We start from the raw sequence: 22581 nt of genomic DNA on the forward strand, positions 1-22581 counted from the left end.
AAGCCACTCATAAGCATCAAGAATAAAAAGGCTAGACTGGACTTTGCTAAAAAAAATCTAAAAWAKCCAGCAGAGTTCTRGAAGAACWTTCTTTGGACAAATGAAACTAAGATCAACCTCTACCAGAATGATGGAAAGAGAAAAGTATGGTGAAGGTGTGGTACAGCTCATGATCCAAAGCACCACATCATCTGTAAAACACAGCAGATCAGTGTGATGGCTTGGGCATGCATGGCTGCCATGTGGCACTGGGTCACTAGTGTTTATTGATGATGTGACKCAGGACAGAAGCAGCTGAATGAATTCTGAGGTATTCAGAGCCATACTGTGTGCTCAGATCCAGCCAAATGCAGCCAAACTGATTGGTTGCTGTTTCATACTACAGATGGTCAGTGACCCAAAACATAAATCCTAAGCAACCCAGGAGTTAATTAAAGCAAAGAAGTGGAATATTCTGGCCAAGTCAAGTCACCTGATCTCAACCCAATTGAGCATGCATTTCACTTGTTAAAGACTAAACTTCAGACAGAAAGGCCCACAAACAAACAGCAACTGAAAACTGCTGCAGTGAAGGCATGGCAGAGCATTAAAAAGGAGGAAACACAGYGTCTGGTGATGTCCATGAGTTCAAGACTTCAGGCAGTCATTGCCAACAAAGGGTAAAACTAGAAATGAACATTTTATTTACAATTATTTAATCTGTACAATTACTTTTGAGCCTCTGAAATGAATGGATTGTGTTTAAAAGATGCTTTAGTTCCTCACATTTTTACRCAATCATTTTGTTCAACCCACTGAATTAAAGCTGGGAGTCTGAACTTCAACTGCATCTGAATTTTTTTGATTGATTTTTCAGGAAAAATCCACAATTATATTACTGTGTTCACAGTAAAATAAAAACAGTGATTTACATAAAAACACAATGAAAACATCGTAATCAAATTCTCTGTGATTTTTTATACCATTGCAAATCGCTAAGGCACGATAAGAGAAAAGAAGTGGTACCACTTTTCCTGTGACAGTCATTATCATGATTTAACAAATGCATAAACATTCTTAGTTAAACAACAAATGAATCACAAACAGAAGAGATTGTTTCGTCCATTATCTGATTACGAGAACTGAGGGGTTCTCTTCCACGGTTAGAATGACCTATCATGACCTAAWTAGAGTTCAGTTTGTGACAGAGATCCTGTCCTCTCGTCAGGCCTGTCCGAGGCCTGCTTTGAGGCAGTAAATCTTGTTTCTTCACTCGAGGTGACCCCTACATAGATATTCTGCATTTTCTTGATCCTTCTGGCAGGTGCTATAAAGTCATAATTTTTACATAAACTAACAAATAATATACAGAGTTTGTTTTTATATTTTATGTCTTTAATTAATGTTAAACTGCTCTGTTCAAAGTTTAGGAGAGCTCATTAAAAGAACAGAAATACATATAAATTAGTATTTTACTGCATATTTTTTGTTTGGTAATTATTCTATTTTAATAAAACATTCTTACTGCTTCTTTTGCATTTAATTTTAATTTGATGATCAATCTGATTTTTCAAAAATAATACACCTAAAATGCCAAGAACTTTTATGTTCTATTGTGTCGAAGTCTTCCATTGTTAAACACACAAGATGACGTTATCAAAGAARATGAAATATTCAGGTGTTTAGCTGTCATAACTATATTTTTATCTAGTGTTGTATAAAGTACCGCAAAGTGATACTTGAATAAAAGGACAAGTATCTTATCAAAAAAAATGCTTTGGTAAAAGTTAAAGTCTCCTTTAGAGTTATTACTTGAGTAAAAGCCCTTAAGTATCTGATATTTTTTGTACTTAAATATTAAAAGTAAAAGTATTGATTTAAAATGAGCAGTTAGATTTTACATAATGACATTTATTAGGAGATGACCTTTCTCCAAAAAGTTCTGACATGACTATATTGTATTAAAATAATTAATTTATGTTAAATTTAGGATGCACTAGTCTAGCTGTTTCAGTTTATCAAGGGTGCTCAAACCTTTCTCCAAAATGAAAATCAACCTGAAGGCTGTGACCAAATGCAATAATATAATTCATGAAATACAAATACTTCTTAAGTACCGGCCTTTTCTTTTAATGATTATGTCCTGCAGTAGTGTGACATGATTTGTTTGTGTACAAACTAATACAATATCATAATTTTATATATTTATACTTCTCATTCAACCACAATTAATTTCACTCTGTCTAGGAGGCACAATTTATATGGATGGGAGACCGGGGACAGTTACAACACTTTTTACATTTGACTCTGTTACTCAGAGATGGTTTGAATTAGACAAACCAAATTTTATTACAATAAACTTACATCTGTCTGTTAATAGTCAAAACCATTTATAGATGATTAAAGAATGTGCATTCTTCACAATTTGCATTTGAAAATGAAAAGTCAGTTGTTGCAACTGACCCCGGGGATGGGGACAGTTGCAACATTGTTTGGGGGTGGTTGCAGCATGTTATACAATATATTTCACTGTAAATAAAAGTTTTATTATTTTTATATTTGTATTATTGCAAAATTTATAAAAAACTGTTAAGTTATAATATTACAGTTTTATTTATTTGTAGTTTTTGATCAAATGACATATATAGATTTCCTTTGATGTGTGGACCTTATATACAGATGTCAAAGACTCAAACTGATATAAAATACAGTTGGCTTTTAGAAACAAGAATAATAGAACGATTTGTGAGGCAATTAACTTTTGTTTTGCCTATTGTCAGTGTACACCTACATTATGCAAAATTTACATTGAAAGAAACTGGGATTTTAAAACCACTGTGGAAAACAACAACTGCAGAAAAYACATCTGAAACACTTTTGTTTTAAACTATAAAATTGTCATGAATACCCAATACTCTTTTAAGTGTAAACTTAATTTCAACATCTTAATATTGTCTGTTTGTGCTTTGTTTTTATATGGATTTATCGTATGGGGACAGCTGCAACARYTGTTGCAACTGTCCCCCTTCCTGTCAGCCATGATAAAACCTCATGTKTTAGCTAAATAAGCTGATCTTGATACATGTTAACTATATTAGTTGAAAGTCAACACATCACTTGTTTAAACCATATAAGTTTGAGCTGATCACAAAAACAGTGACAACAGTATAACAAAAATAAAGCTAGGAAAACAATACTTTGGTACCTCAAAAACAGTTTATTTCAAATAAATCCTGGAGCAGTTTTTGAATCTGCTTACTTTTTCTTTGCAAGGTGGGGCATCTAACATGTGCAGTGTGTCACTGTTTGGAGGAAAAATGACTTGTTGCAACTGTCCCTTGTTGTTTCTGTCCCCAGTCTCAGTATTTTTTAAATAATAACAAGCTGGAGTGAAAACAAGCAAAAATGAAATGAAAGTAATGACTTTCTACTTTTTGCCATTTTTAAAAATGTAAGGGGTAGAAAGTACAGAAAATTGTGTGAAAATGTAAGAAGTAGAAGTAGGCTGAAAAATCATTACTCAAGTAAAGTACAGCACTCAAAAATTCTACTTAAGTACAGTAACAAAGTATTTGTACTTAGTTACTTTACAACTCTGCTTAATCAATTTTCAGCACTGGATCAGAATAAATAGTCTACATGTCATACCTCTGTTTGACCAAACCGTGGAGCCGTTTATCAAYCATTTATCTCAGGTATTTCCTTCACAAAAAAAATCTAACAGGGTTAAACTTTTATAGTGGGAACTAATAAATGTTCATCGCATGCTGCTGTAAAAACAAAAACGCACATTAGTTGGTGCACGCACGCACGCATATTAAACACTTTAGTGTTAGATTACTGCATGTAATAAGCCTTTCATGCCAGAGTTTTATACCAAGGTTGTCGTATTTTCAGTCAAACTTTTGTMTGGGTTGTTCTGTAGGGAAATCAAAACTTGTATTTAAGTGTTTGCATGCATGCTCAGTTAATAAATATATTATTATAATGATATTTAAAAAAAAGACTAACTACAGATCATTTGTACTGCTCTAAATTCTTTGCTGTATATTCTTTTAACACCCCTCAAATTTTGCATTTACTGACAAACTGTTGTACAAAATACGTGACTTTTTATTTAATGGTTTCCCTGGCTTTAATAYTGAGCCTTTCTGAAACCTGTCTCTGTGACCAACAGAAGTTAAGAAATGTAATTACGTTTAAACTTGGTGTTACAGGTTCTTCGTTTGATCGAGATCTTCAGGTGAGCTACAATCATGAAGACGATCGGCTGCAGGGCTCCCAACAACTGAACACAAAACACACCTGCTGTCCATCTTCACATCATGCAACACATCCTTCAACCAAAWACACATCTGCGGAAGCACGTGCGTATTAACGATTTGTTTATTTTTAAAAGTATAACTGACATGTTACACTCACCTTTGTGTTTCTTCGTACATCAGGTGCGAGCCGTCATGTCTGTGACGACAGCTGGGAGGAGATCCAAAGCTGGGAGACCATCAGAGCAGAGAACGAGGTGGAGGCCARTAAACTGGTCAACAACTGCAGGGTATGGAGTCCGGCGGCTGCTGATTACAGTCGGTGGAGTTCAGAAGAGCGTTAAATTTTAACTCTGCGTGGGGGATTCAGTTTGGTTTCAGAAAATGGAAGAGCCACGTGACAGAGCGACCGTTTGGAGACCGCTCAGAAGTTGTGAAAGAGCTGTACTCTGAGYTAAACATCATGAAACCACACTCAGGTCCAGGTACAGGTTACTGATCTCTGTGCTGATTTTTCATTAATGATTATCAAACCTCATATTCTAAGATCCAAATCTGAACAATAAACAAAGCCTTTTAAAGGGGACATATCACTCAAAATCCACTTTTTAGCTTTTAATACGTCTTTTGGCCTCATTTGACTTGTTTTTATTGTTCTCAAACTAAARTAATAGCAGTTGCATTAATCATTACAAGGTTATATTGACACACCAAAAACATTTAAGGTATATTTTGTAATAAAACCTACTCTTAAAAGTTTGTAAAATTGTCCTAGTTATGTAAAACGTCTCTAAAATTTAGCTTTGTAAAGCAGTAATATTAAGACTTTAGCTGATGAGAGATTTCTTCTGTCTGTTTCCAGGTCGGTTCATCACATGTGGAAATGTTGTGTATGTGCTCCTGTTTGGCTGGTGGGYGTCTTTGGCTTATTTTGTCATCGGCATTCTGATGTTCATCACCGTTATCGGGGTTCYCTACTGTAGGTGAGCCGGTCAGTAGGGGCAAAATGTTAAAGCACTTTCTCTGAACCTTTTTCCTCAACTCTTTCCTGTTTCTCTGTTTTCAGGTAAACTTCTCTGGAAGTTGTGCTGCTACTTCCTCTGGCCGTTTGGCAACACGATCCGTCGAGGTACGGTATGGGCTTATTTTGGAATGCATTTCCTGTTTGTACTTTATGTTTCTGCTAACGGAAGCATGATTAATTTGTGGTCAATTGTGTTTAATGCACCAACTTGTGGTGAAGAAATAAGGAAGTTCATTTTTTTTCTTGAACAACACAAGTTTAAATTGCAGCTCATTAGTGCAGAAACTGAAGACACTGCTGATGATTGAAGTGAAGACTTAAAGTGACAAGCATATTCTTCAAATACAAAAAGTCAAAGAAAACATCTTAATATTTAAGAAAGTTGGAATTAATCACACGATTTAACACATTTTGTCCCATAACTGGCATATTTTCTTTTGAACTTGGCCCAGCCAAAGTKAAACAGGAAGTGACATCAAAGGGGAACTCTAACGAAGAAAACTGTCTGTTCTTTGTTTATTGAAACAATATTATTTGAACTCTGACTCTTCTTCATCTCTCTCTGATAGAGACTCAAAATAATCTTAAGAAACATCAGATTCTTCTCTACAGKCTGGGTTTTTAGTCATTTTAGCAACGCTCTGTTCACATGCAGACATTCCCCTTTGACATCACTTCCTGTTACTTCACAGGCAAATATCTCAACAACTGCTCATCTCAGCGACATCAAATTTCTTTTGCAATATTTTATCAATGTCCTTTTTTTAAAAATGCATTCGTATGCATTACAAAAGGTTGACGTCACAGACACTTTAAAGACATAACATCTGTCGAAATACAGGGTTGTTGAATTTTTAACAGTTTCTACATTATTAAATGATTGTGGGTTATTATAACACAAAACCATCAGGGTTTTTATAAAAAATTGCATTAGAAAACAGTAATATTCCTCGTTTCCAACTAAATTCGGCATTGGTTAAGGATATTCTCCCATCGGAGGCTGGAATATCTGGACTCAGCTCATTTCATATGATGTTAGGGTTTAACGCTCTCCACTGCTCGACTGTGAACAAATGACTCGTAATTGTTGGCAACAAAACTGGACTTTTGACCTGTTTTTTTTAATCTAATATTATTTTTCTGTAAGACGTTTGAGAAATATGTGTTGCTGATTATGAAGATTGTGAAGRTCCTGTAGTTTTATATCACGTAGGAACATTTTTCAAAAATATTGAGGCAACTGCTGTGTTTTATTTATTTATTTATTTGTTGTTTTCCAGATAGGAAGCACTTWGAGGAGGTGTTGTGAGGAAGCAGCGGACTGTGAGTGCAGAATAGAGTCAGGAGATAACTCACCCGTCCTGCTGCATCTCCCACAGAGGCAGCAGCTCCAGAGAGACCAGGACAACCTCTCCGGACCCCCTACTGGGTAAAAATTGCAGCCTAGCCCTGTAGTGCCTACTCGCCAAACCTGTTTGTGTATTATTGAACATACGGCATAAATTTCCCTACCCCCCTATTTTTATTTCCAGCTCCATTTTTCGTACTCTGATTTGTACAGTCTTAAATACATAATACTCATCTCTAGTTGTGCTCTGCCTCCAAGCTGTTTCTGAGTTRGAATTTAGAATTTATCCTTCTTGTTTTGATGTTTTTTATTATGTTGTTTACATTTTATTATGTTTTTCTGCTATTATCTATTGTTGATGATTGTACAGCACCTTGTGAATATATTTCTATGAAAGGCGCTTTATTAATAAAACTTTACTTACTTAAAAGTCCAGAGTCTCAGAGTACGCCTACAATTTTGAGTATTTGTTGTGGATCTGAGAACAGATAATTAACGAGCCTGTTTGTGACATTTTTGTGATATTTACTCGTGTTTGTGATCCACTGAGCTCTCTCCCCATCGKTGCGTAGCGTCGTTTCTCCACCTACGTGTGGCTGCTGCTGGGATATCCCACCCTGGTCATCGTTCACGCTCTGGCCTGCGTCATCTCGTGGATCTTGGTCTTCACCWTCCCAGTCTCCAAGATGAACGCTCAGACTCTGAGCGTCTTTGTCCTCCTGCCTCCCGAGGACGTCTCCATCTCCACGAGCTCACACAGAAAGGTGCAGGTGTTGAACTGGAGTGTTTCCCACCACAGCAWGAAGGCAGATTCACTGATTACGTATCTTTTTAATTGAACTTCAGCATCAAGGCTTTGAGACCAGAGCGCTGCTGTGCTGCTACCACGCTGCGAACTGGTACTACCACAAGTACACTGTTGATGGGATCAATGTAYTTGCTGTCAGTATCCTTTGTCAGAGCGGAGTGTTTGTACGGGTCACACCTGTCAGGATCTTTGACTCGTCCTTCACACCTCCTYCCTCTTSTTATAGTYGCTCTGGTAATTGRATATGTTGACAAAGAAAACCAGTTTGCCAGTTCTGATGTCAAGTTCACCGTCGCGATCAGCTCCAACATACCTCTCTCGTATTATATCGGTATGGGCATCGCCAGGTAAGACGTTGTTTACACACCTGTAGTAACAAAAAGACGAAGCAAACTGTCCTTCAGGTCAGCTCTGATGTTGATTCTTCATCTTTGTCCTCAGYATTTCTGCACAGAGTAACTTTGCCGTTGGCGCCGTGGTCAACGCCACCTTTGGCTCCGTCACAGAGCTGACCTTTTACATCACGGCCTTGCTCAGAGGTCAGCGGGACGCCGACCCCTGTCTGCAGGAGGTCGTTAAGGCGGCGCTGACCGGCACATTGCTCGGCTGCATCCTCTTCATCCCCGTGAGCTCGTTGACAGCAGATCTTCGGATTTTCTTTTATTTCGGTGTTTGTTTTGTTTACCGTCCGTATCGACGCATTTGAGTAGGGTTTTGCCTTTTTCAGTGCGTCTGCATGATTATTGGAGGTCTGAAACACAACGAGCAGCGATTCAACAGCCGCTCTGCAGGAGTGAGCTCGGCGCTGCTTTTCATCTCTGTGGGAGGCGAGTTTTCTGWAACCAACATAACTTTTTTTCACCGTATTTTGAGAGAGTTAACAGGTTTAAGACAAGATATGTTGATGGCTCCAAATGGTGTTAACGTGACTACAGAATCAGTTGTTTCTCCTGTTTCTTCAGAAAATTGTTTTGTTTTTTGTCGCTCACAGGCGTATTCGCCCCCACACTTTTCTCCAAGGCGTACGGAGACCTGGTGTGTGATTCGTGCACACAAGGAAATGGCACGAGCAGCGACAGCAGGCCGTTTGTGTGCCACAACTGCCAATACGATCTGGCCATTAGAGAGGAGGAGCTCTGAAACAGGCTCAGGCCCACGTGCACCTGGCTGTGATTAATGCCGACTTTGTTTTTGTTTTTAGCAACAGAAAAACAGAACTCTGTTCCAMGACCACGTCGAGTGAGTTTTGTTTTTTTCTCTGAGTTATAAGTTTTGTAAAGTGAGACTGAATCTTTGTTTTACGCAGACAGAAAGACAAAATAAAACCCGACCTTCAAAGAAAACACTCTGACAGTAATTCACGCCTCACCACCCGGCTTCCTTTACATTTCAGGATCCATTATAAAATGCTTTGATTTGTTCTAAAKTCTTGCCTCATCCTACCTTTATGAACTGCTGCATCTCTAATTTAGATCAGGGGACCAGCTCTTCCTGAGTGTCGCTAAAACGGGACTCGGGSTCTGGGGGGGTTGTAGTTTTTGCTGCTGCAGCAACTTCTAAGCTGTGGAAGCAGCTGCCCTTCCATCTTTCACAGCCCTCTTTGTCTGTTTTTAACACCGACTAGTTGTAAGATTAGACATTATTTGATATCATTTTCTTCAACTATAAAAAACAAAGACTGTAACAATACAGTACGCTGTTTTGGTTTTATTAATTAAAAAATACATTGTCACACAGCAAAGTATTCTGGGTAAATGATGACGCTAATCTGCTAAACATCATGTTTGATACTTTGCAAACCATACCGAGCAGAACCGAGCAATTAATAWAAAAAATAACTTTGTCACACGTTACAGATTTTTAGCCTCGACTTATTCTGCTTTAGTCTCAACTGTAGCTTATCATCATCTTCCCCAGAATGCACTGTGTCAGGAACAAAATGCTGACATGCTTAARTAAAAAATGTAACAAACATTCAATTTTTTTTAAATAAACAGATGTTTCACAAAAAACAACTTTTAGTAGCTGAGAGAAATATGTTAAGGCCAACGTGTGCAAACAGTCTGAGATCCCTTTAAAACTCTTTAAGAGTTAGTTTTATGACATTTTCAGCTGATTTTTACTTTTATATTTTAAAGTTTGATATGATTTTATGTACTTAACTGTTTTTATTACATAGTTTTGATTTATTTGTGTTTTAATTGAAATTTTTTTCTTGCGTTTGTTTTATTGTGGACTCTGTGCAGCACTTTGGTCCTCTGTGGTGTTTTAACGCTACACATAAAGTTGGATTAGATTAGATGAATACTTTTGTGGCAGCAGGTGATAACTAGTCTTAAAAGTGTGAATGGATCCAGTAAAGTCACATTGTGGTTTTGCTGGTTAAGTATGTAAAATAAGACTGTGTGTTTTTGTTAGGCCTCTGGTGTACACGGTGTCGGCCCTCCTGCCTGCCGCCTACATCATCGGTCTGATATTTACTCTGAAAACACACTCCTACATCTACAACTTCCACGTCGGAGATGGGCAGGGTATTGTTCAGGCACTTTAACAGCTGTTTTTAATTTTTTTAATTATACAATGAACTCTGAAGGTACAGTTGTCATTGTTACGGTGTTTATCTCTGTGCAGCGCCTGGTCCTCATGGGACAGTTGTCCACTGGTCGTGGTGGAGGTCTCTGCTCATCCTCGTCTGGGCCACCGTGCTCACGTCTGCGTGCGTGGACCTTGCGACCGAACACATCCAGCCGATACTCAGCCAGCCCAGCGTATCTCAGGTCTGCGTGTCCTTCTGAGCGTGCTCAGYTTGCAATCCCCTCCAGCCGCGTAATCCTCCTGCTTCTTCCTCTAGTATTTCATAGGGGTGACGGTTCTAGCGATGGTCCCAGAGATCCCAGAGAYTGTTAATGGGATTCAGTTTGCCCTCCAGAACAACATCAGTCTGAGGTAACTGCTGTCTTGACTAAATATAAAATTTAAAATCTATTTTTGTATCTTTAAGTACACTTTTTGTTTCAGCTTGGAGGTTGTATTGCTGTGTAGGTCTGCATGCTACAGATACCGATCCTGGTCCTGTTTAATGCCTTCTGTGTGAGACCTCCCTCTTACTTTTCATGCTCAGCTTTCTCCATTAATACAAAATAAAATGAAGTTTTATAGTTGACAGTTTTTGTTCTTTCAGGATGTGGGCTTTGTGCTCGTGTTCACAGACCAGCACTTGTGGGCCAGTATTTTCAGCGTCATTCTAGTCAACTACATCTTCATGGATGACAAGTCTGATTATTTTCAGGGTGAGTTCAGAGCATTTAAAGGTGAAATTACTATAATAGAGTTAATTACTTTAGATTTAGTGGATAACTGTGTAAATCTAAAAACTAAAGCAACAATCAAACCAAAGCTGGTCATTTATTTGAACAATTAATTTAAATTATTTTTTATATGTTCTTAAAATGGGTTGGATGTAACTCAGCAAAGCACTCCCTAAATACTCCTGACCGTTTATAATCCCTGCAGCTTGATTTACAAACAGGATCTGCATAAACAAAAATCAACGGCTGCCTTGAAAGAAATGCTAAGGCTAGTTTGTAAAAACGTTTCAGCATCATCAGCTGGATGAATAAGATCCTGACAAAATTATGCTAGAAAATCCAGTATTTATCCACCTTTAAGCCACCTCGCCCCATCATTAGTTTATTTATTTATTTATTTATTTATTTTAGCATTCCTCAACTTTCCCAATCGTTTTTGCTCGTGTCCCAGCATTTTTGGGACGTGTTTCAGAAATCAAATTCAAAATGAGTGAATACATTTTACATAATGGGGCAGAGATGATTTTTTTCTTCTTTCTGCTACCTTTCATTTAATTTGATTTGTATTTTTTGTATGTGAATTTTTGTTTTTTAAATTAAATGAATAAACTACACTATATAAATGTGCAAAAAAACAATGTTTATCTATTTAAACATTAAAAATCTTGACTTTGTAGTCTATTCAGTTGAATATAGGTTGAAAATGATTTGCAAAYTGTATTCAGTTTTTGTTTCGTCTCATTTTCATTTGAATTGTAGGTTCAATACCTCTGCTTGTCTGCTTCCAAGTTTCCTTTAATCTAGGAATCTGTAAGAAAGCAGATTTAGTGACGGGGTTCTGCGAACTGTTAAACACCTCCAGTTGTTCAGTTATTTCTCAGCACCTTGCTCTCCACAGACACAGCTCTGGTGGTGGTTTACCTCATCCTCCTGGCTCTGTATTACTTCGCTCCGTCTCCGACCGGCTGTTAGGATCAAAACTGACCATCGGATCAAAACTGACCATCGGATCAAAACTGACCATCGGATCAAAACTGACCATCGGATCAAAGCTTGCACTTTTTTAAGCCTGAAGGACTTTGAATGATCAAATTCAGTCTGTTGGTGACCTGTGATAGAAACAGTGACGATGATTTCTGCACAGTCTGTTTTATGTTTTTTATTTTAACGGAGGTTTTTAATCTCAGGTAGGTACATCTTTCACTGCACTGTAATGACTGATGAATACAGATGTTAACTTATTTAGACTCATATCTTTTTAACTTGTGAAGATAAAAGCTGTTTTTTTTAACGGTACAAATTAACGTAAACCTATAGTAACATTTCTCTGAACTATTGGGATAATGTTTGTGTACATGAGGTGAAAAATGTGAGAAATGAGCTGCTCTTCCTATCTGAAAACTGATGTTTGAGAAGAAAAATTATTTTCAAAAAACACGTGCTTGTTTTGTTTTTATTTAGCTTTTGTACAGACAAAAACTGACCAAGCATCGTACYCATTTTTAACCTTAGGGACACATTCACTTCTTTCACAGAGATTCTGTGTAGTTTCATGCAAAACCACATTTACATGCAGAAGATTTTAGCTTCCATCATCAGAAGTGATGCAAATCTGTAGACGATAATTTCAACTCCGGTACTAAGTTTGATAAGCAGTGGGCTGCTCAAAAAAACATAAATATGTCTGAGAACATGATGTTCATGTTTGAGAATGATGAGGTSAAGGGAAAGTGTACCGACACATTTACATGAAACAAAGTTCAACAAATAAAGGCAACAGGACCGGATTTAAAGTTTAAATGTACAGTACATGGAAAAGAACTGCTGGTGTCTCATATTTAGATTAAAAAAAACATCTCATAGTATTTACCACCACTTGCAACTCTAACAAGTACCAAAACTTGAGAACTACAACCTCTAGAAAAATGTATAAGTTTTTTTTACAATGTAAAAATGACAATGATAGCAGGGATAATATTGAAAAACAACAGCTACACGTTGAAGTACATTTTCAAAGTTTGTCATAAATCAGCACAGTGTTTGAAATAAATAAAATCTGTGAGTTTTGAGTTAATGCACAGTCTGCAGGAACATCAGCTGAAACGTCTAAAGGCTCAAGTGAAGAGCACCGCATAGACCACTGAGTCGTAAACACTTAAAAAATGGTTTAAAGAAATGTTTCGGGAGGTCAGAAGGCACCAAAGAAATCATTTCAATAAATAAGTATAATCGGGTTGAAAATCACTGTGGAACCACAAATTTGAAGTGAAGGGGAACGACTGTAGAGGCACAGGAACTTCACAGTGATGTCGTGTCTAAAACAATAAAACGCATCAGTGAGAGGRACGGCCGATAAAGCTAATTATCTTTCATGCTTTTTTATGAGAATCTTCTAATTGTAAAGACAGACCACCAGATTCACTAGTTTTAAATTCCAGCATTTAAAAATAACTCCTGCAGCGAGGTTCAGCAACAGTGAAATAAACACTTCATGAGTCAAAACTACACCATCAGAAGTCATTTTCTCTTCCAACGGGGGATCTTTCATATAGTTTCACGCTCCACAGGTTCCTCTGGCAAAAAAGAAGCAGTTTTTTTAAATAGGTATCGAGTGCATAGAGGTTGAAATTAGCACAGTTTGCTGTACTCTCTGAAGGAAAATCTGACAAACTCCAAATAATGCACTTAAAGAAACAACTCTAAAGTATTTTCATAAGACATGGGTTTTTTTTTCTATTTACCGCTGAGATCATGAGTGTTGCTTTAGTTTATTCAGTCCTGGTGTTGAGTCTATTTGAGYCTCTGGATTAATGAGTGAGTGAGTCCGAGGCTGAGCAGCTGCAGGGTGGACAGCTGCGTTAAATGAGGAAATGTTTTCAGCAGTTTCTCCCAGGTCATTTCCAGCAGACTGGGAACCACCAGCCACACTTTGTACAGAGAGGCGGTCCGTCGGTTTCCGGACATGTTGACCACGCCGCCGTGGACGTACATACAACCCGCCTGAGAGAGAGGGGGAAAGAAAGATCTGTCTGGTCCAAGGTAAACAAAAATATAAAACRACGGTTTCTGCTGGGTTACTAGTACTTTTATGGATTTCTTTTTAACRACATTTTACTGACCGGAGTGACGGCAGCACAGTGAAAGTAGGCCGGTTCTGGCATGACGGCCGGGAGCTTCGTCCACTGGAACGTCTGAAGGTTTATCTTCCACAGGTCAGAGAGGATCAGCTCGCCATTATAACCTCCACATATGAACACCTCTGAGTGTTAAAAAAAAGGCAGATATGAGGCAGGCAATCGAACGTCACCGTGATCAGTGGAGGCTGTGTGAAATACTGCTCACCATYTTTGATCTGAACACAGCTGTGACATCGACGTGCTGCAGGATATCCTGTGATAAGAGACCAAGACAGTCAAGTGAACTCCAAATAACACATTTAACTGAAATGTACAGTGCAGGACATGTATGAGGACAGSAGGACAGCGGTGGAAGTCAAGGGCCCAGTATGCTCGATCCAAAGCCAAACAGTAATGGTCACTCWGTTGTTCGACATTCGTTTTCACACACATCCTTCACAGCTCCTGAGACGCACTGCGCCAAGCTCCTGGGAAAACCCTCCCACTGCGGTACACGTCACCTCACTGGGTTTCTACCTGCTGAAGTCTAAATGCCTTAAATAGGGACTTTGATAAAATTTTAAAACTTATTTTAGAGCTGTTTTTCCTTTTTGTACTCGTAAGGCTCTATGTACAGATTCCAAAACTATTTAGTTGTTTTTTTTTTTAATCGGACCCCCCATTAATTAGGAAGCAAGTGCTCCATGAAAGTGGGCACTTTCAGCATAAACAAACATGCCTACAAACTTCTGACCAATCACATAATTATTTCTTATTCAGAAGGGGGTGAAACCTTCTCCTGGTAGGTTGTGACAAAAAAAGGGCTGAAGATTTAAAGTTGCAAACAAAAAGGACACAATTTTCATCATGCAACTGCGACAATGAGAGACGATTTTGACAGTTTGGATGGAGAACAAGGGGATGCACCAAGGGTCGGCTCTGAGTCCCTTCTAGTTTGCTCTGACGATTGACAGAATAACAGATGTAGTCATACAGAAATCCTCAAAGACTATGATGTTTGTGATCTGTGGTGAGAACAGAGAGGTGGAGGCATGCAACTGAAAGAAGACGACTGAAAGTCAGCCGYAGAAAGAAAGAATACGTGTGTGAATGAGGAGCAGAGGTTGCAAATGTGCAGGACTTGAAGTACTTAAGACGATTAAGTCAGTGACAGGTGAAAGTAACAATAAAACATTTAATAACAATTCACAAATCTCAGTAAATGGACTTCTTGTTTCTGATCATGAAAAAATTGCTAACTTATTTAATGAATATTTTATTTCTTCAGTAAGGACATCATTACCGGGACAAGCTAATAGTTTAAAGTTATTTAAATATCCTGACACATCAAAGCAATTTTCATTTTCTGAAATTTCACAGAGTGATGTTTTGAATATACTCCAATCTCTAAATGGCTCACATGCATTTGACAAATATAAGATAAATATGGATTTCTTGAAAATGCATGCCAACACTTTTTTACCATTGTTTCATCATTTGCTTAATTTATGTATTGTGCAGCCTATTTTCCCTGATGCCTGGAAGTTTGCTCAGATTACTCCCATTTTTAAATCTGGTGATCCAACAGAAGTTTCAAACTATCGGCCAATTTCTGTTCTTCCTATTTTTCTAAGTTACTTGAAAAAAACATTATTTAATCAACTACTTCAGCATCTAGAAGCTAATAATATGCTAAGCAATAGCCAACATGGTTTCCGCACGTCAAGGTCAACCATGTCTGCATTAATTTTATTCACTGAACAAATACGTGCTGCTTTGAACAAAGGTCAAGTAACTGGTGCTGTTTATATTGATTTTCGTAAAGCGTTTGACACAGYTGATCATTRTACTCTCTTACAAAAGTTGATTTCTTTTCAACTTTCATCATCTGCAATACAAATGTTTTCCTCTTATTTGACTGATAGGTGTCAGGTTGTGAAACATGGAAGCTCTGTGTCCGGGTCTCTGCCCTGTTCCGTGGGAGTTCCACAGGGTAGCATACTGGGCCCACTGCTTTTCCTATTATACATAAATACACAAAAATATTGAAGTATTCAAATATTTTAATGTATGCTGATGAAACTGTTCTTTTTTTGTCTGATTTCAATATTGAATCTATTAATAGTCAGTTACAAGCAGATCTTCAGATATTTCATGGTTGGCTTCAAGATAATCTTTTGTCAATTAATGTTAAAAAAAACTGTGTGCATGTATTTTTCCTCACCCAGGAGACATTTCAATATAACAAATCAACTCACTTTTTTAAACAAACCCCTTGATATTGTCACTACCTACAAATATCTTGGAATTACTTTGGATTCTCATTTGACTTATCGTGATCATGTACGAGTCTTAACCACTAAGTTGAAACAGAAATTATACGTTTATTCAAAAATTAGATCCAATCTGACATCTTCTGTTTCAAATATCTATCTTCATGCCAATATACTCTCAACCATGTCATACTGTTTACCTGTTTGGTCTCTTTCAACAAATGAAATCTTAGAACCGATAGTTAGGCTCTACAACAGGGCCTACAAAATTCATAAAAAACTTCCTGTTTGGACTCATCACTGTACAGTTCTTTCATTGTCTGATGCCTTGACTTTTCAGAATTATGTTTTGTATAGTGGTATTAATTTATATTTTCAGATCTTCCAAGGTGCCAATTATGGAACTCTTTGTGCATTGCTGCCCAAATCAAATTCTGGAAGTGGTCATTCAACTAGATCTGTTGCAAAAGGACAACTGATATTACCAACTTTTAAAAACTGTTACGGCCAGAGGTCTTTCTTCTATGTTTATACTAAAGCATGGAATGACATTCCTCAAAACATAAAGTCCATTTCAAAACTACAGCCCTTTAAGAAGAATCTTGTCTGCCATCTGCTGGACACTTTTTGTTGTGCTCATATTTAGATGTCCTATTTTGCAAATGCTGCCTTTTAGAAATTTGGTATGCTTGTTTGTCTTTGTGTCTATGGTGTAATAATAATGATGTGATTGTGATGCTGTAATTCTGAGTGTTTTATGTGCTGCAGAACAGGAACCTGCTGTAAAACAGCAATTATGCTGAGGCAGGCTTGATTTTTAATAATCTTTTCCTGTTAAATAAATAAATCAAATCAAATCAAGACTGTCCGGGAGAACAGGGACTGTGGTTTAAGAGGTGAAGAAGAGACCAGGCTGGATGGAGAAATGTTTCAGGAGTGATTTGTGACAAAAAGGGTGGCAGCAAAGATCAAAGGAATGGTTTACGAGAGAGCAGTGACACCAAAAGATGAGACAGCAGCGTCAGAGCTGAAGATGAGGTTCTCCTTGGAGGGACAAGGATAAAGTTAGACTGAAATGGTTTGGACATGTCCAGAGGAGGGACAGTGGGTAAATTAGTCGAAGACAGATATATGGATGGAGGATAGTGAGATGGAGGAAGACTCCTGAAAACATACCTATTTTTTCATGAGGTTTAGTTATTATTTCTTCCCAGTAATTGGTCTCCAGGTTATATGCATGAATCTGATCAGGAGAAATTATAATAAATGAATAAAATGCAGCATAATTTAACAACAAATCAAGATTTTAAGTTTGTCTCACTTTATCTAGCTGATATGAAGTCCAGGAAGTTCCACCTCCTAGAATGTATATTCTCTGTCCGTCATGAGCCAGCTCATGTCTGTACCTGGAAATGTATTTATTTTCCGTCTTCAGTAACATGTTGGAGCTTTAATGTAAAACACGTTGCTGTCTGAACTCGTACGCAGACTGACCTCTCCGCGGGAAGATCYGATGGCGCGTTGTTGGGTTTCAGGTGGCTCCACTCTCTGGTGCTCAGATCCAACCTGTGCAGGTCGGTGCTGTAAAGGTAGCCGGTCGTCCCTCCGAACACGTAGAGGTAGCCGTTCATAATAACCATGGCCTGGAAATAATGAGCGTTGAGTGTTGATCCGTGACGCGGAAACATGGAGTCTCCGCTGACACGAGCGTTACCTGGCCGTAGATCTTGTTTGGTTTCTTCTCTCTGCAGCTCAGCAGGTTCCACCGTCTGTACTGGACGTTGCAGACGTGGACGTCGTTGCTGTTGTTTTCACCGAAGGGGATCCCGGTTCCACCGAACACCAGCAGGTTGTTTCCATGTAGGGCAGCTGAGAACGAGACATTGACTTCACTAAACTCCACCGTCTTTATAAAACCCCAGCCTGAAAACATCTCAACCTGTTGCCGTCATTTTCACAAACTGGCTGCTTTTTCAAATGACACGTCATGTTTGAAGTCAAGGTTTCAGTAAATGTTTGGCTACTAAAAACATTATATGGATAATCGAGTCTTTTGCTGACATATGCTGTTTTTAAAAGAGGACAACAGCAGAAAAAAAAAGACACAATAAAAAACAATAACCCTCCCAAAACCAGAGATAAACTAATAACTAAGCTTGTTTGAGTGGAAGGTCATACAGCTAWGGTAAGCTTTGATAACTAGTGACTTATACAAATAATAACAGTGTATCATCTTATCTAACTGGGAATAAATTGTGCCCTACAGAAAATATAAAAAAAACTTCAACTACAGAACTGAAAAGTACTAAAAAGACCTCACTGCTTCTAATCAGAAGGAAACACACACACAAACTCTGGACTTTGTGTTTCTACCAACACAATRATCTTGCTGCAGCTTTAATTTGTTTTTATGACTCTCAGTGTGGCTCTTAACATTCAAGCTGCAGCTGGAACTGCTTCCTACATTTTCCATCTCCAAGCAAATAGCATTCAACTCGAGCTCAGTTTGCAGAGCTGCTGCCTCCCCTCTTTGGGCTGGACCCCCGCAGAGAAAACACTGCATACCATTCATATGTGACGATACTAAAACATGACTACAGAGAGGTGACTGATCTGTTGTCTGGTCCAAGACACTTTTTAACTTTCAGAAGTTTTGCATAAAATCCCTGCATTAATTTTTTTCCTGAGTAAACAAACATGGACTAGGACCTGCTGACTCTCACCTGACATAGACGCCAGCTCTGTGGGCATATAGCCCTCTGTGCGAACCTGCTGCCAGGTGGCTGTGGCGAAATGAAACCGCCAGAGTTCCCTGAAAAGAGGGTAATCCTCGTTCTCTGACCCGCCCGCCTCCTCAAAGTCAGGGTTGTAGCCCCCGAACACGTACAGGTTGGCGCTGTCTGCAACACAGCGGTGTCCACTGCGGGCAGGCGGTATGCAGTGTCCTGTGGGAGAAATTAAATTTACGGTTGGGGATTTTTAGTTTATTTTCCCCCCGCAGCCCTCTTTCCCTGACATTTTAGTACCTTCTCTGAGAAACCTGTTGGGGATCCGCAGGTTGGGGCAGGTGGGCGAGAAGAGCCGTCGAGCCTGAAGCCACCGTGCTCGTTTCTTGGAACCTGAAAAAGTGAAATAATTATATTTGAAAACACATACAGAGGGTAAAAATAAGTATTAAACACATCAACATTTTTCTCAGTAAATATATTACTAGAGGTGCTAATGACATGAAATTTTCACCAGATGTCGGTAACAACCCAAGTGATCCATACATACAAAGAAATCAAACCATAAATGTCCAGAAATGAAGTTATTTGTAATAATGTGGAATGGCGCAGGGAAAAAGTATTGAACACATGAAGAAAGGGAGGTGTAAAAARGCATGGAAAGCCAAGACACCAGCTGAACTCTCTCAGTAATTTGAAAGCAAGCCTGCCCCTTGTCAGTGCAAGTTAATATCAGCTGGTTCAGTCCCAAATGATGGCCAGGTATCACACAAGAACCATCTGATGATGGGTAAAAGTAAAGAGCTCTCAAGACCTTCACAACCTTATTGTTGCAAAGCATAATGATGGCATCGGTTACAGAAGAATGTCTAAACTTCTGAAGGTTCCAGTGAGCACTGTTGGGGCCATAATTCAGAAGTGGAAAGAACATYATTTCACCATAAACTGACCACGACCAGGTGCTCCTCACAAGATTTCTGACAGTGGAGTGAAAAGAATTATCAGAAGAGTTGTCCAAGAGCCAAGGACCACTTGTGGAGAGCTTCAGAAAGACCTGGAATTAGCAGGTACGTTTGTTTCAAAGAAAACAATAAGTAATGCACTGAACCACCATGGCCTGTATGCACGCTCACCACGCAAGACTCCACTGCTGAAGAAACAGCATGTTGAAGCTCCTTTAAAGTTTGCTGCACAACATTTAGACAAGCCTGTGAAATAGCCCAAAAACACCATACCAACAGTGAAGTTTGGAGGTGGGAACATCATGGTGTGGGGCTGTTTTTCAGCATATGGTACTGGCAAACTTCAAATAATTGAAGGAAGGATGAGTGGAAAAATGTACAGAGACGTTCTTGATAAAAATCTGCTTCCATCTACCAGGATGATGAAGATGAAACGTGGCTGGACATTTCAGCAAGACAATGAGCCCAAACACAAAGTCAAGGAAACTCTCAGTTGGTTTCAGAGAAAGAAACTAAAGCTGCTGGAATGGCCCAGCCTATCACCTGACCTGAATCCAACAGAAAATCTATGGAAAGAACTAAAGATCAGAGTTCATAGAAGAGGTCCACGAAACCTTCAAGATTTGAAGACTGTTTGTGTGGAAGAATGGGCCAAAATCACACCTGAGCAATGCATGCCACTAGTTTCTCCATACAGGAGGCGTCTTGAAGCTGTCATTGACAACAAAGGATTTTGTACAAAGTATTAGATAAATTTCAGTAAGTGTGTTCAATACTTTTTCCCTGTGCCATTCCACATTATTACAAATAACTTCATTTCTGGACATTTATGGTTTGATTTCTTTGTATGTATGGATCACTTGGGTTGTTACCGACATCTGGTGAAAATTTCATGTCATTAGCACCTCTAGTAATATATTTACTGAGAAAATGTTGACGTGTTCAATACTTATTTTACCCGCTGTATATCAAATTTAGGCATTAGTCAAACAATTTATTCATGTATATAATTATTAACTGAGCAATAAGTACTAATTACAGTAAATAAACTGTGGCTGAACAGCAAAAAAACAAGACATTCTGCTCAACCAAAACCAGGTAATAATTAAAATAAACTGTTGTAAAGCATGAAAAAATTCACAATATTTTAACCTCACTAAAGTTCTCGACCAGAACCAGTAATCTTTAAAATATTTTAGGGTAAGATGTCAGTTTCACGTGATGTTTTATTGTCTGCAGCTTTAACCAGTTTTGTGTCTGCCACATGATACTGACATCTGTTTGGGACATTTTAACAACACTGATGTAATTTCCGTAGCCACGTAAGCTAATTTTAGCCTGCCTGCTGCAGCGACCAATGTCATCGTTTCCCATAGATCAGACTAAACGCACAACCATAAAAACCAGGACTATAATCGATAACAAAACTCTCTGATCGATGCTGCTTGTTGGACGAACATGCCTGATGCAGCTGTTAGCAGCTGTTTTTGTTTCACCGACCTGAGTCGCGGACAGAGGGCCTCCACGACAGCTTCTCAAATTCGTTGAGGTGACTGAATGTCCCGTCGGGTTCCGAAGAAGACATTTTGCTGCACGCAGAGACAGAATGGGAGTTCACCCCGACAGCTGGACAACAATCCGCTTTACTATCGTTGTAGCATCGAACCGCTAGGCTAACCTCTCCTGCAAAATAAAGCGGAGCGAAACTTCACATGACGTCACAACCAGCTGGTCTGAACCACTGACCAATCAGAGYAGGGGGGAGCTTTCGCGTTGCGTTCGAGAACCACGTAGAATATAGTAATAAGGAATGTTATTAAACTCGTAGACGTGGGAGTAATATTTGGGTAAAACACGTTTACGCTATATAAACAGTTGTTTAAAAAATAGGACTTTGTGTTCTTCTGTTTGTTTCAAAGAAGGCCACGATTTCAAGAATCAACGGATGTATAATCTATTTGTATATAAACGTAAACATAAAATCAAAACAAGTAAAAGAAAGAAGAAACTCTAATCTTAAATACAGTAACAATAAAATAAGTACTAGATTTTCAGAAAATAAAAGTAAAATCTGCAAAGTTAGCATATGCACAAAGTTATATTGGACACATGGTAATGTTGTGAGTCTTGACGCCCCCTGGTGGTTGAATAAAGACTTGCAGCACACCCAGGTACAAACCAGGCCCAACTCTTCTCAGGCGATAAATGTCACACAGCTAGCCTGACAAGACATTTTCTAATATAATATTCCTGTCTAACAACATTTTATGCCACTGTGTTATGCTATATGGTCTAAGGACAGATTGTGCAAATTCAAAAGGAACTTGGATCCGACGTGTGATCGTTGTAAACAATCCCCTGCCACACTTTTACACACATTCTGGTCCTGTCCAAAGYTACATGGATATTGGCAAGGCATCTTTGATACGTTTTCAGGACTATTTGGACGAACTGTTCATCCATCACCACTCATCTCTCTTTTTGGAGTGGCTCCAGCAGAAGCTTCCCTCAGTGAACATCAACAACTTTAACCAAAAAAAGACATTTTCTAATATAATATTCCTGTCTAACAACATTTTATGCCACTGTGTTATGCTATATGCTGTTTTACGTAAACTTAATGTATGAATATTTTGTTTCTGAGTCATTTCTGCTCAGAAACACTTCATCTATTTATTTAAGTTTTGACCTTGTGTTTTCCTGCAAATTCTTTGCAGTAATTAAGAAGAATGAAGTAATGAACCACTATAAAGAAGTCCATCAGAAAGAACTAGA

General features: G+C 38.5%; 3 protein-coding genes and 1 long non-coding RNA gene across 4 annotated transcripts; 3 read left to right on the top strand and 1 right to left on the bottom strand.

Annotated features, from left to right (window-relative positions):
- Positions 1–4617: 4617 nt before the first annotated feature.
- Positions 4618–6774, top strand: LOC106520273 (inner membrane protein YccF). Its single transcript, XM_014012250.1, has 4 exons — positions 4618–4726; positions 5104–5220; positions 5308–5370; positions 6546–6774. The coding sequence occupies exons 1-4, from the start codon at positions 4705–4707 to the stop codon at positions 6572–6574; spliced, it is 231 nt and encodes a 76-aa protein (XP_013867704.1). The 5' UTR covers positions 4618–4704; the 3' UTR covers positions 6575–6774.
- On the top strand, positions 6617–8127 carry LOC106520264 (low affinity vacuolar monovalent cation/H(+) antiporter-like; the record flags this gene model as incomplete). Its single annotated transcript, XM_014012241.1, has 5 exons — positions 6617–6694; positions 7186–7377; positions 7460–7559; positions 7648–7768; positions 7863–8127. Coding segments are annotated over 5 exons (756 nt in total), but the record flags the coding sequence as incomplete, so codon positions are not given.
- On the top strand, positions 8128–13395 carry LOC106520274 (uncharacterized). The gene is made up of 6 exons (XR_001310534.1): positions 8128–8660; positions 9840–9952; positions 10053–10198; positions 10273–10511; positions 10603–10711; positions 11628–13395. It is a non-coding gene; the product is annotated as an uncharacterized LOC106520274 (long non-coding RNA).
- On the bottom strand, positions 12169–21533 carry LOC106520271 (kelch domain-containing protein 10). Its single transcript, XM_014012248.1, has 10 exons — positions 21307–21533; positions 19145–19237; positions 18842–19063; positions 17833–17987; positions 17613–17761; positions 17440–17524; positions 17295–17361; positions 14072–14119; positions 13849–13988; positions 12169–13729 (listed from the first exon to the last, which is right to left on the bottom strand). Exons 1-10 carry the CDS (start codon positions 21389–21391, stop codon positions 13520–13522), a joined length of 1254 nt encoding a protein of 417 aa, XP_013867702.1. The 5' UTR covers positions 21392–21533; the 3' UTR covers positions 12169–13519.
- Between the last annotated feature and the right edge of the window lie 1048 nt (positions 21534–22581).

Source organism: Austrofundulus limnaeus, unplaced genomic scaffold, assembly GCF_001266775.1.
Source record: "Austrofundulus limnaeus strain Quisiro unplaced genomic scaffold, Austrofundulus_limnaeus-1.0 Scaffold90, whole genome shotgun sequence".
Taxonomy (NCBI): Eukaryota; Metazoa; Chordata; class Actinopteri; order Cyprinodontiformes; family Rivulidae; genus Austrofundulus; species Austrofundulus limnaeus.